We start from the raw sequence: 10,343 nt of genomic DNA, 5'->3' as shown, positions 1-10,343 counted from the left end.
GACAGGCTGAGGGAGCTGGGCTTGTTCAGCCTGGAGAAAAGAAGGCTGGGGGTGACCTCAGTGCAGCCTTCAGTACCTAAAGGGAGCCTACAGACAGGAGGGGAATCAGCTCTTGGAAAGGAGAGATAACAGCAGGACAAGGGGAAATGGTTTGAAGTGGAGGGAGGGGAGATTGAGGTTGGATGTCAGGGGGAAGTTCTTGACAGAGAGAGTGGGGAGGTGCTGGAACAGCTGCCCAGAGAGGCTGTGGAAGCCCCGTCCATCCCTGGAGGTGTTCAAGGCCAGGTTGGATGGGGCCCTGGGCAGCCTGGGCTGGTGTTAAAGGTGGAGGTTGGTGGCCCTGCATGTGGCGGGGGGTTGGAGCTTTGTGATCCTTGAGGCCCCTTCCAACCCTGGCCGTTCTGTGGTTCTGTGGTTCGTACAGATGTGGCCGTGGTGGAGCTGAGCGATGCCGTCTGCCAGCCCTCGCTCTTCTACCACCTGGGGGTCCGTGAGAGTTTCGATATGTCCCACAACGTGCTGCTCTGCTGCCACACTGTGCTGCCTGCCCTGCGGGCCCTGCAGGTGAGCGGGGACCACTGAGAAATACCTGGGTGGGGGCTTGGGGGGGGAGCATCTCAGTTCTATCACCATCCATCCCCACCCTGAGCCCGCATGGGTTCCCATGGTTGCTCCCACCTGGTGCCCAAAGGGGATGAGGAGGGGGTGATCCCCGTGTGTCCCAGAGCCCAAATCCAGGAAAATTCAGCTTGCTTTCCTGGGAAACACCAAACCAATGGGACCAGCGGGAGGGCTGCTGGGAAGAAATGTGGAGGGGAGTGCATCTAAATTGTCCCCAAATGTCACTGTGACACGAGGGAGCACAAGGGCACCCGTTCAGAGCCCCTTTTTCACAGGGTGGGGTGGAAGGGCTGTCTGTGGCCCTGCCTGGGATTGGGGCCATCTCCGGGTGACTTTGACCCCGGATCCTGAGATCAGCTGATTTCTTTTGTGCCAGAACTCCTCATTAAGTCCCTCCTCTCTCCCTCCCTTCCTCCCTCCCTCCCTCTCCAGGAGGACATCTGCCAGAAGAACTCGGTACGGTTCTCTGCTGCTCTCACTGCTGCCATAATGCGTGGGGGGGGGCATTGAGCTCCCCCAGCCTCAGAGGGGTGCGCAGCGCATGTGGGGAGCGAGACCCCCAACCCCAGATGCTGAGTTATGGGGAGGGGTGGCTCAGAGCAGCACAAGGAAGCTCAAGGATGGTTTGGGAGCAACCCCAGAAAACCAACGGGACCGTTCACTCTGGAGCGTAATGATGGCAGTGGGGCCCAAAACCCAAATTATGGGGGGTGGAGAGTGAACAGGGACGGCGTTGCCACTCAGTCCTGTCTCCCCCCACCCCATCCAGGACCTGTGTGGCAGTTACACCTTCATCCCCTACACGGTGACGGCCCACGGAGAGGTGCTGTGCTGTGAGAACAGCACTGAGCCGTGCCCCACTGAGCTCCCCCAGCCCAGCTGCGACGCAGAGCCCTTCACCCCACTGACAGCACGGCTCATCCGGCTGCTGGAGGCCATCCCCACCAACTCCTGGTACCGCCACCCACCCCCGTGTGGGTGGTGCACTCAGAGGAGGGCAGCCAGCCACGTGCCATAGCACCGCTCAGCCCCACATCTCTGCCCCCTACAGCGGTTATTTTCGGGAGACCCTCCGACGTGACATCCGCCGGGTGCGGGAGCTGTTCCGGGGCGAGCAGCTGAGCCGTGAGCTGAGGAGCATCCAGCAGCGCCTGGACAGCGTGGAGCTGCTCAGCCTGGACATCGTGGTCAGCCTGCTGCTGTCCTACCGTGATGCGCAGGTGGGCACCGCGTCGCCGTCCCCGCTCCTCGTCATCCCCCATTGGCCCCACTGCCCCCAAACCGTGGATGAACCGAGGAGGTTCATCCTGGCTCAGCCTTTGGAGACGTCCCAGCAGGATTACGACTCCATCATCTCTCTGGTGGACACCCTGCACTCCCTGCCTACCTGCGACGTGGCCGAGCAGCCCAACGTTCGCTTCCATTACGCCTTTGCCCTCAGTCGGTGAGTGGTGGTCTGGTGTCCCCATGGGGCAGGGGGCCGTGGCCCTGTTGCTGAGCACCATACGCAGGCGTAACCGTGCTGGAGACCGTGAGAAGGCTCTGTCAGTGCTGCTGCCTGCCGTGCAGCACCGGGACACGGCGGCACCCGACCTGCTCTGCCTCTGTGGCCGCATCTACAAAGACATGTTCATCAGCTCTGGCCTCACTGACACGGAGATGCGGGACCGAGCGCTGTACTGGTGAGGCTGGGATGGAGCTGGGGATGCACCCAGGGCCGGGACCCCGTGGGGTGTGTGTAGGTTCCCATTCAGATCCCCCCCAGCAGGGCAGAAGCCAGCTCCTGCAGGGCCTCGGTTCTCCCTCCCCTTGCACACGGTCAGTGCACAGTGACCGGGAGATCTTAGAGATCTTTTCCAACCCTCACTGTTCTACCATTCTCTCGGGAGCCCCATGTCACACGGAAGGGTTTGCCTGGGTTTTGCTGTCCCCATCACCCCACTGGGACGATGCCTTCTGCTCAGGTACAGCAAAGCCTTTGAGCTGGAGCCCAGCCTCCACGCGGGCATCAACGCTGCCGTCCTCCTCGTCGCCTCCGGCCATCGCTTCGACACATCGCTGCGGCTGCAGCAGATCGGTGCGCCCCGTCCTGCGCTGGGACCCTGCAGGGGGCTGCTGCCATCGGGGGGCTGATCCCTGATGGGTCACAATCTCACATCCAGGCGTGAAGCTGAGCTGCCTGCAGGGCCGTAAGGGCAGCCCGGAGGAGCTGCGGCACTACTGGGACGTGGGCTTCTGCCTGGGGGCCGGAATCTTGGCCAACGACCTGGGCAAAGTCATCCAGGCCTCCGAGAAGCTCTACAAGCTCAACGCGCCGGGATGGTGAGCGCCGGGGGGACGGCTGTGCACACCCACCCACAGTCACCCTCTGCATCTGTACGGACCGTGGGACGTCCCCACCTGCAATGCCTGCCACGCAGGTACCTGGTGTCCGTCATGGAGACGTTCCTGCTCTACAAACACTTCCAGGAGAGCCCAGCGGTGCCATCCGCCCGGCAGGAGCTGGCTGACTCTGGCTGGGCTTCCTCCTCATCTCCTGCCAGCCCTTCGTGCCTGAGCCGCGCTGCCCGGTGGGGAGCAGCCCTGGGGACCCTGGGACAGGTGGGGGGACACGGGGTGACCGTGTGTGGTGGCTGCAGGTCCTCGTCCTGGAGCACGGCAAGGTGCTGCAGCCGGCACGGCTGGCGGTGCGCAGTGCAGCGGAGGAGCCCGCTGTGATGCTCACCCTCGTGTGCCCCACGGAGGAGGTAGGGCTGGGTTTGGGGTCCTGGGGGTGTCCTCCTGGCTGTCTCCCACCCACCCCTTCTCCTCCTTCCTGCAGAAAGCAGTGTCGAGCTGGAAGTTCCCACCTGCAGCCATCCGGGGCGTCAGGTGACAGTGTCCCCAATTCCCCCTGCCCTGGGGGCTGCATCCCAGCCCCACTGCTTACGGGGGGGTGATGGGGGGGTCTTTTCCTCACAGCATCTGCAAGAGCGACGAGCGGGGCTGCTTTCTCTACGTGATACACACAGAGGAGGACTTCCAGCTGTACTTCCCCTCCCAGCAGCACTGCCAGTGGTGAGCAAGGGGCACGGGGACCCCATGCTGCTTCTGGGGAGGACCCCCAAACACCCCCCATGGGAGCAGCAGATTGTGTCTTAGGGAGGAAAGGGCACAAACCAAAGTGGCTTCAGCCCTTGTGCCAGTGGGGGGGTCGGTGGTATCTCTGGGACTCAGCACCATCCCCTCTCCACACACAGGTTCTGTGAGCGGGTCCAATCCTTCCTGGCAGAGCAGGGCGGAGAGGAGCTGCCCAGCAGCACGCAGCCCATCCTGGAGGTGAGGGGGGCACAGCGGGTGGCACGGGGCACCGGGCGGTCCGGCTGCCACCCCACGTCCCCCCCTGCAGTACAGCTATGAGTGCACCGAGTCGGGTGAGCGCGTGGTCCTGGGCAGGGGCACTTATGGGGTCGTCTACGCCGGGCGCTGCCTCGGCACCCAAGTGAGGATCGCCATCAAGGAGATCCCAGAACGGGACAGCCGGTGGGTCCAACGGTGCCGGGGTGGGGGGTGGGGGTCTCTGTGCTGCTCATCACTCTGCTGCCCACCGTGCAGCTTCTCACAGCCCTTGCACGAGGAGCTGGCCTTGCACAAGCGCCTGCGGCACAGGAACATCGTGCGGTACCTGGGCTCCATCAGCCAGGACGGCTTCATCAAGATCTTCATGGAGGAGGTGCCAGGAGGTGGGCAGCACTGCGAGGCTGGGGGTGGGGGGCAGTTGGGGACCCACAGGGTGAATGTGGGTTCTGCCCCCTCCCCAGGGAGCCTCTCATCCCTGCTGCGCTCCAAGTGGGGTCCCCTGAAGGACAACGAGCCCACCATCATCTTCTACACCCGCCAGATCCTCAATGGGCTCAGTTACCTCCACGACAACCACATCGTGCATCGGGACATCAAGGTGGGGGGTGGGGGCTGCCCTCCGTGCCCAGCCCCACTTGGGGGATGCACGGCTCGAGGCTGTGGGGCTTTATTTTGGGGTTCCAGGGTGACAACGTCCTCATCAACACATACAGCGGCGTGCTGAAGATCTCCGACTTCGGCACCTCCAAGAGGCTGGCGGGCATCAGCCCCAGTGCTGGCAGCTTCACGGGTAGGGGCAGCCTTGGGGGGAGGGGGAGAGGGGCTGTGGGGCATCATGGTGGGCTTCATTCCTCCCACCACCTCCTCCAGGCACCCTGCAGTACATGGCCCCCGAAATCATCGACCAAGGGCCGTGGGGCTACGGGAAGCCAGCAGATATCTGGTCCTTGGGCTGCACCGTCATCGAGATGGCCACGGGCAGACCACCCTTCTATGAGCTGGGCAGCCCCCAGGCAGCAATGTTCAAGGTACCCACAGGTTGGGGGTTGGCAGGGACCCTGAAGTGCCCTCCCTGGGGTGGCCGGTCCCAGTGCAGCCCGTCCTGCAGGTGGGCATGTTCAAGGCTCACCCGGAGGTGCCCGGCTCCATGTCGGACGAGGCCAAGGCTTTCATCCTGCGCTGCTTTGAGGCTGACCCAGCCATGCGGGCGACAGCATCTGCGTTGCTGCAGGACCCGTTCCTGGCTGGTGCCAGGCGTGCCCGCAGCCAGAGGGAGCCCACAGCGAGGGGTGAGCTGGGGGGGGCTGGGGGGTTCCAGCACGGCTGCCCTCTGACCTTCCCCTCTCCATCCTCTCCCTGGCAGGTGGTTCACCTCGCTGGGAGCGCCGCGATGGGGACGCGGTGGGGACCGACGGCACTGAGGGATGTCCTGCCATTGGGGTTGGGGAGGGGGGCACCACGGGCAGCACCCCGCTCCCACACCGCCACGGTGAGGCAGCTCCAGGCCACAGGTATGTGGGGTGGTGGCATCCCAGGGTCCCACGGGGTTGGATTTTGGTCTCCCACTGGTGAGTGGCCCTCAGATGCCCCCGCACAGTGCTGGTGGCACAGCTGTCCCTTGTTACAGACTGTGGGGGCACAAAATGCTGCTGGCTCACTGATGCGGTGCTCGACACCCCCTGTGCTGATCCCCCTGTAACCCCGAAACAGCTCCAGTGCTTTGGGGAAGGCCGAGCTGGTGTGGCTCCTGTCGCCTTCAGCCATTCCCCCATCCCCCCCTGTGCTGGAAATGGCTTGGGTGGCTTCCCAGGGTATCAACAGGGCTCCGCGATGCCACGTGTGCCACGGGCAGCCCCGACCCACCGTGCCCCACACTGCCCCACAGCAGCATCGGCTCCGACCTCACCCAGCGCTCATCCTCACCCGAGGAGAGCGGGGACAGCTTCGTGCTGCAGAAGGACATCCAGCACCGCACCACCCTGCTGTGCATCCTCAGAGCCGAGGCACCGGGCATCACTGCTGCCCTGCAGGAGAGCCAGGTGGGATGTGGGGCAGGCAGCACGCAGTGGGGATGGGATGGAGCCCATCTCAGGGCTTTTCTCGCCCACGCAGAGCGCGGTGGGACCAAGGCTGAGCTCGGAGCACATCGCCCAGCTGCTGAGCTGCCTGCAGAGCTACATCCAGAGCCCCCAGCAGCCCCGGCTGCGCCGCGACCTCCTGCAGCTGCAGGCACGGCTGAGGGAGGATGGGATCGGTGTGCAGCAACTGCAGGCACCGCTGCTCCACTTCCAGGCTGTGGTGAGCGCCTGGGATACGGTGTGGGGATGGGGCTGCTCCTGCATGGTGTTGTTCCGGCTCAGTGGTGCTCTGGCTTGGTGATACTGTGGCACAGTGACACTCTAGCACAGTATTGTTCTGACATGGTGTTATTCTGGCACAGTGATGCTCTGGCATGGTGACACTCTGGCACAGATTTGCTTCAACATGGTGTTGCTCCAGCACAGTGATGCTCTGGCACAGTGACATCCTAGCACGGTGTCATTCTGGCACAGCATTACTCAAGCGCAGTGTTGTTCCAACCTGGTGTTGCTCTGGCACGGTGTCATTCTGGCACAGTTTTGCTCAGGCACAGTGACACTCCCGCAGTGTCGCACCAACATGGTGTTCTTCTAGCATGGTGTTGCTCGGGCACAATATTGCTCCGGCACGGTGTTGCTCCTACATGGCATTGCTCTGACATGATGTTGCTCTGGCACAGTGTTACTCTGGGACTGTGTTGCTTCTACATGGTGTTGCTCCAACATAGTGTTGCTTTGGCACAGTGTTGCTCTGGCACGGTGTTGCTTTGGCACTGTGTTGCTCCAACACGGTGTTGCTCTGGCACACTGTTGTTCCTACATGGTGTTGCTTTGGCACAGTGTTGCTCTGGCACAGTGTTGCTCTGGCACAGTGTTGTTCCTACATGGTGTTGCTCTGGCACAGTGTTGCTTTGGCACAGTGTTGCTCCAACACGGTGTTGCTCCAGCATGGTGTTGCTTTGGCACAGTGTTTCTCTGGCACAGTGTTGTTCCTACATGGTGTTGCTTTGGCACAGTGTTGTTCCTACATGGTGTTGCTTTGGCACAGTGTTGCTCTGGCATGGTGTTGTTCCAACATGGTGTTGCTCTGGCATGGTGTTGTTCCAACATGGTGTTGCTTTGGCACAGTGTTGTTCCTACATGGTGTTGCTTTGGCACAGTGTTGCTCTGGCACGGTGTTGCTTTGGCACAATGTTGCTCTGGCATGGTGTTGCTTTGGCACAGTGTTGTTCCTACATGGTGTTGCTTTGGCACAGTGTTGCTTTGGCACAGTGTTGCTCTGGTACGGTGTTGCTTTGGCACAGTGTTGCTCCAACATGGTGTTGCTTTGGCACAGTGTTGCTCCAACATGGTGTTGCTTTGGCACAGTGTTGCTCTGGCACAGTGTTGCTTTGGCACAGTGTTGTTCCTACATGGTGTTGCTTTGGCACAGTGTTGCTTGCACATGGCGACACTCCAGCCCATCCATGCCCCCCCAGGTGACACGGTTGTTGCGCCAGCACCACATCAGGCCTCACTGGGTGTTTGCTCTGGATGCTGCCATCAGCCAGGCAGTGCAGGCAGCTCTGGCCGTGCTGCTAACAGGTGGGTGGCACCGGGGGGTGGCCGGGACACGGCTTGAGCCCCCGGGGGATGGCTGTGGGGTGGGCCGTGCCGCACGCTTTGCTCCGTGTGCCCACAGAGCTGCAGGAGGACGGCTCCGAGGGCGATGGCCCCGCAGAGAGCAGTGCCAGCCAGGAATGCTCGGTGCTGCTGGCACAGCTCCGCCGCCTCCGCGCACAGACGGGCAGGTGGGACCGGGCGTCCGCGGGGCGCAGGGATGGGGCAGCACTGTGTGCCCCCCGATGCCAGCCCCCATCCCTGCTGCCCTCCAGGCTGCTCCGACAGCTGGCTGAGAAGGAGCAGGAGTGGCAGCGGTTGGCACGGCGGGCGCTTTGCTCGGTGGACATCACACAGCCCACTCTCCCCCCACACCGTGGTGAGCAGGGACACCCCGGGGGGGACACCGCCGTGGGGCAGAGACTCTCAGCCTCGTGCCCTGAGTGCAGCAGCCCCGGGCCCGGGCTGATCCGCTGCTCCTGGAGTGGCTGCAGCAGCACGGCACGGACCCAAGCACCACAGCCACGGTGAGACCCACAGGCACACGGAGCCCCTCGGGGCTGCACCCCACCGATGCCGTGGGGCCGTGCCACCTCACCGCCGCCTCCCACAGCTCCTGGCGCACGGCTACACCCTGCGGGACCTGCTGGGCAGCGCCACCCGCGACGACCTCTTCTACACCGGGATGAGGTGCCCACGGGGGTCGGGGGGTGGGACACGGCGCGACACATCCCCGTGCCCCCCCTCCAGCCCCATATCCGCTCCTCAACAGGCGCGGCTCGGCGTACCGCCTGTGGGCAGCCATCGTGCAGCACCGCAGGGATCACCGCCACGGAGGGACGCGACCGTCGGAGCAATAAACAGCATCCAGGAGAGAGCGTGCCGTGCTTCATTGCAGCCCCAGGGACAGCGTGGGCACAGCCCCATACGGGCGGGGCACATCCCGACCCCCGCCCTCCCACCCCCCATTTCCATCCCGGGGTCTCACGGTGCGGTGCGGGGCACCAGGTCGGTGCGCAGCGGTAGCAGAGCTTCCACCCAGCGCCCGGAATCCCGCAGCACTCGGCCCCACAGCGCCCGCTCCTCCGCCGTCGAGTCCATCCAGCCCACGGGCAGCCCGTAGCTGCTCCCTGCGGGGGGTGGGGGAGGAGACCCCGCTGGGTTATGGGGCCGGGAAGGGCGTTGGAAAGGCCCCCCGGTGCCCACCGAACCGCGGCCCCACAGACCCCAAATTGGAGAAGTGCCTCGGGGTCGGGGGGATGGAGGTGCCCTTACTCCCCCCAGAAGCCCCGTAACTCCCCACAGATCCCCTCAGGACCCCATAGAACCCCCTATGATCCCAACAGACACCAATAGAGTCCCATATTTCCCCTCAGAAACCCCATAACTCCCAATATTCCCCTGCAGAACCCCTGTAGAACTCCCCAGGACCCTAACAGACACCTGCAGAGCCCATATCTGCCTCCTAGACTCCTCATGGACCCCTATAACTCCCCATAGACTCCCCTCAGGATCCTATAGAACCCCCTAGGACCCAAATAAACACCCACTGAGCCCCATATTCTCCTATATTCCCCTCCAGATCCACCAAAGAATCCCCCCTAGGATCCTCATAGCCACCCACATCTCCCCATATCTCTCCCCCAGACTCCTCATAGACCCCCATAATTCCCCATAGACCCCCCTCAGGACCCCACAGAACTCCCCAGGACCCTAACAGACACCCCTATAACCCCATATCTCTCCATATTTCTCCCCAGACTCCTCATAGCCTCCTATACCTCCCCATAGATCCACCCAGGACCCGATAGAACCACATAGAACCCCAACAGACACCCATAGAGTCCCATATTTCCCTATACTTCCCTCCAGAAACCCCACAGAACCCTATAACTCCCCATAGGCTCTCCTCAGGACCCCATAGAACTCCCTATGACCCAAAAAAACACCACGGAGCCCCATATCTCCCTGTATTTCCCCTCTAAAACTCCATATCCCCCTATATTCCCCTCCAGAACCCCCACAGAACACCCTCTAGGATCCCTATAGCCACCCATATCTCCCCCCCAGACTCCTCATAGACCCCCATAACTCCCCATAGACCCCCTCAGGACCCCATAGAACCCCCCAGAACCCTAACAGACACCCCTAGAGCCTCATATCTCCCCCCCAGACTCCTCATAGATCCCCATAACTCCCCATAGACCCCCCTCAGGACCCCATAGCACCCCCCAGGACCCGAACAGGCACCCACAGAGCCCCATATCTCCCCCCCAGACTCCTCATAGACCCCCATAACTCCCCATAGACCCCCCTCAGGACCCCATAGAAGCCCCCAGAACCCTAACAGACACCCTTAGAGCCTCATATCTCCCTCCCAGACTCCTCATAGATCCCATAACTCCCCATAGCCCACCCTCAGGACCCCATAGAAGCCCCCAGAACCCTAACAGACACCCCTAGAGCCTCATATCTCCCCCTGCCAGACTCCTCATAGATCCCCGTAACTCCCCATAGACCCCCATCAGGACCCCATAGAACCCCCCAGGACCCGAACAGGCACCCACAGAGCCCCATATCTCCCCCTGCCAGACTCCTCATAGACCCCCATAGCTCCCCATAGTCCCCCATCAGGACCCCATAGCACCCCCCAGAACCCGAACAGACACCCACAGAGCCTCATATCTCCCCCCCAGACTCCTCATA

The 10,343-nt window shown here is 62.5% G+C and overlaps 1 protein-coding gene across 1 annotated transcript; it reads left to right on the top strand.

The window, feature by feature from the left end:
- The first annotated feature begins 426 nt into the window (after nucleotides 1-426).
- Nucleotides 427-8,588, top strand: MAP3K6 (mitogen-activated protein kinase kinase kinase 6). The gene is given in 29 exon segments (XM_031556784.1): nucleotides 427-564; nucleotides 1,054-1,077; nucleotides 1,391-1,575; nucleotides 1,673-1,841; nucleotides 1,959-2,065; nucleotides 2,133-2,303; nucleotides 2,586-2,698; nucleotides 2,784-2,943; nucleotides 3,042-3,130; nucleotides 3,133-3,191; nucleotides 3,261-3,368; nucleotides 3,443-3,492; nucleotides 3,583-3,678; nucleotides 3,861-3,939; nucleotides 4,010-4,143; nucleotides 4,216-4,343; nucleotides 4,422-4,558; nucleotides 4,645-4,750; nucleotides 4,831-4,988; nucleotides 5,069-5,249; nucleotides 5,324-5,471; nucleotides 5,846-5,999; nucleotides 6,073-6,258; nucleotides 7,517-7,622; nucleotides 7,720-7,828; nucleotides 7,913-8,081; nucleotides 8,084-8,164; nucleotides 8,251-8,327; nucleotides 8,410-8,588. Coding segments are annotated over 29 exon segments (3,432 nt in total). The 5' UTR covers nucleotides 427-504; the 3' UTR covers nucleotides 8,498-8,588.
- Nucleotides 8,589-10,343: the final 1,755 nt, after the last annotated feature.

Source organism: Meleagris gallopavo, chromosome 25 (genome assembly GCF_000146605.3).
Source record: "Meleagris gallopavo isolate NT-WF06-2002-E0010 breed Aviagen turkey brand Nicholas breeding stock chromosome 25, Turkey_5.1, whole genome shotgun sequence".
NCBI lineage: Eukaryota > Metazoa > Chordata > Aves > Galliformes > Phasianidae > Meleagris > Meleagris gallopavo.
Note: the sequence above shows the minus strand (reverse complement) of the source record. Positions and strands in the feature narration are given on the sequence as shown.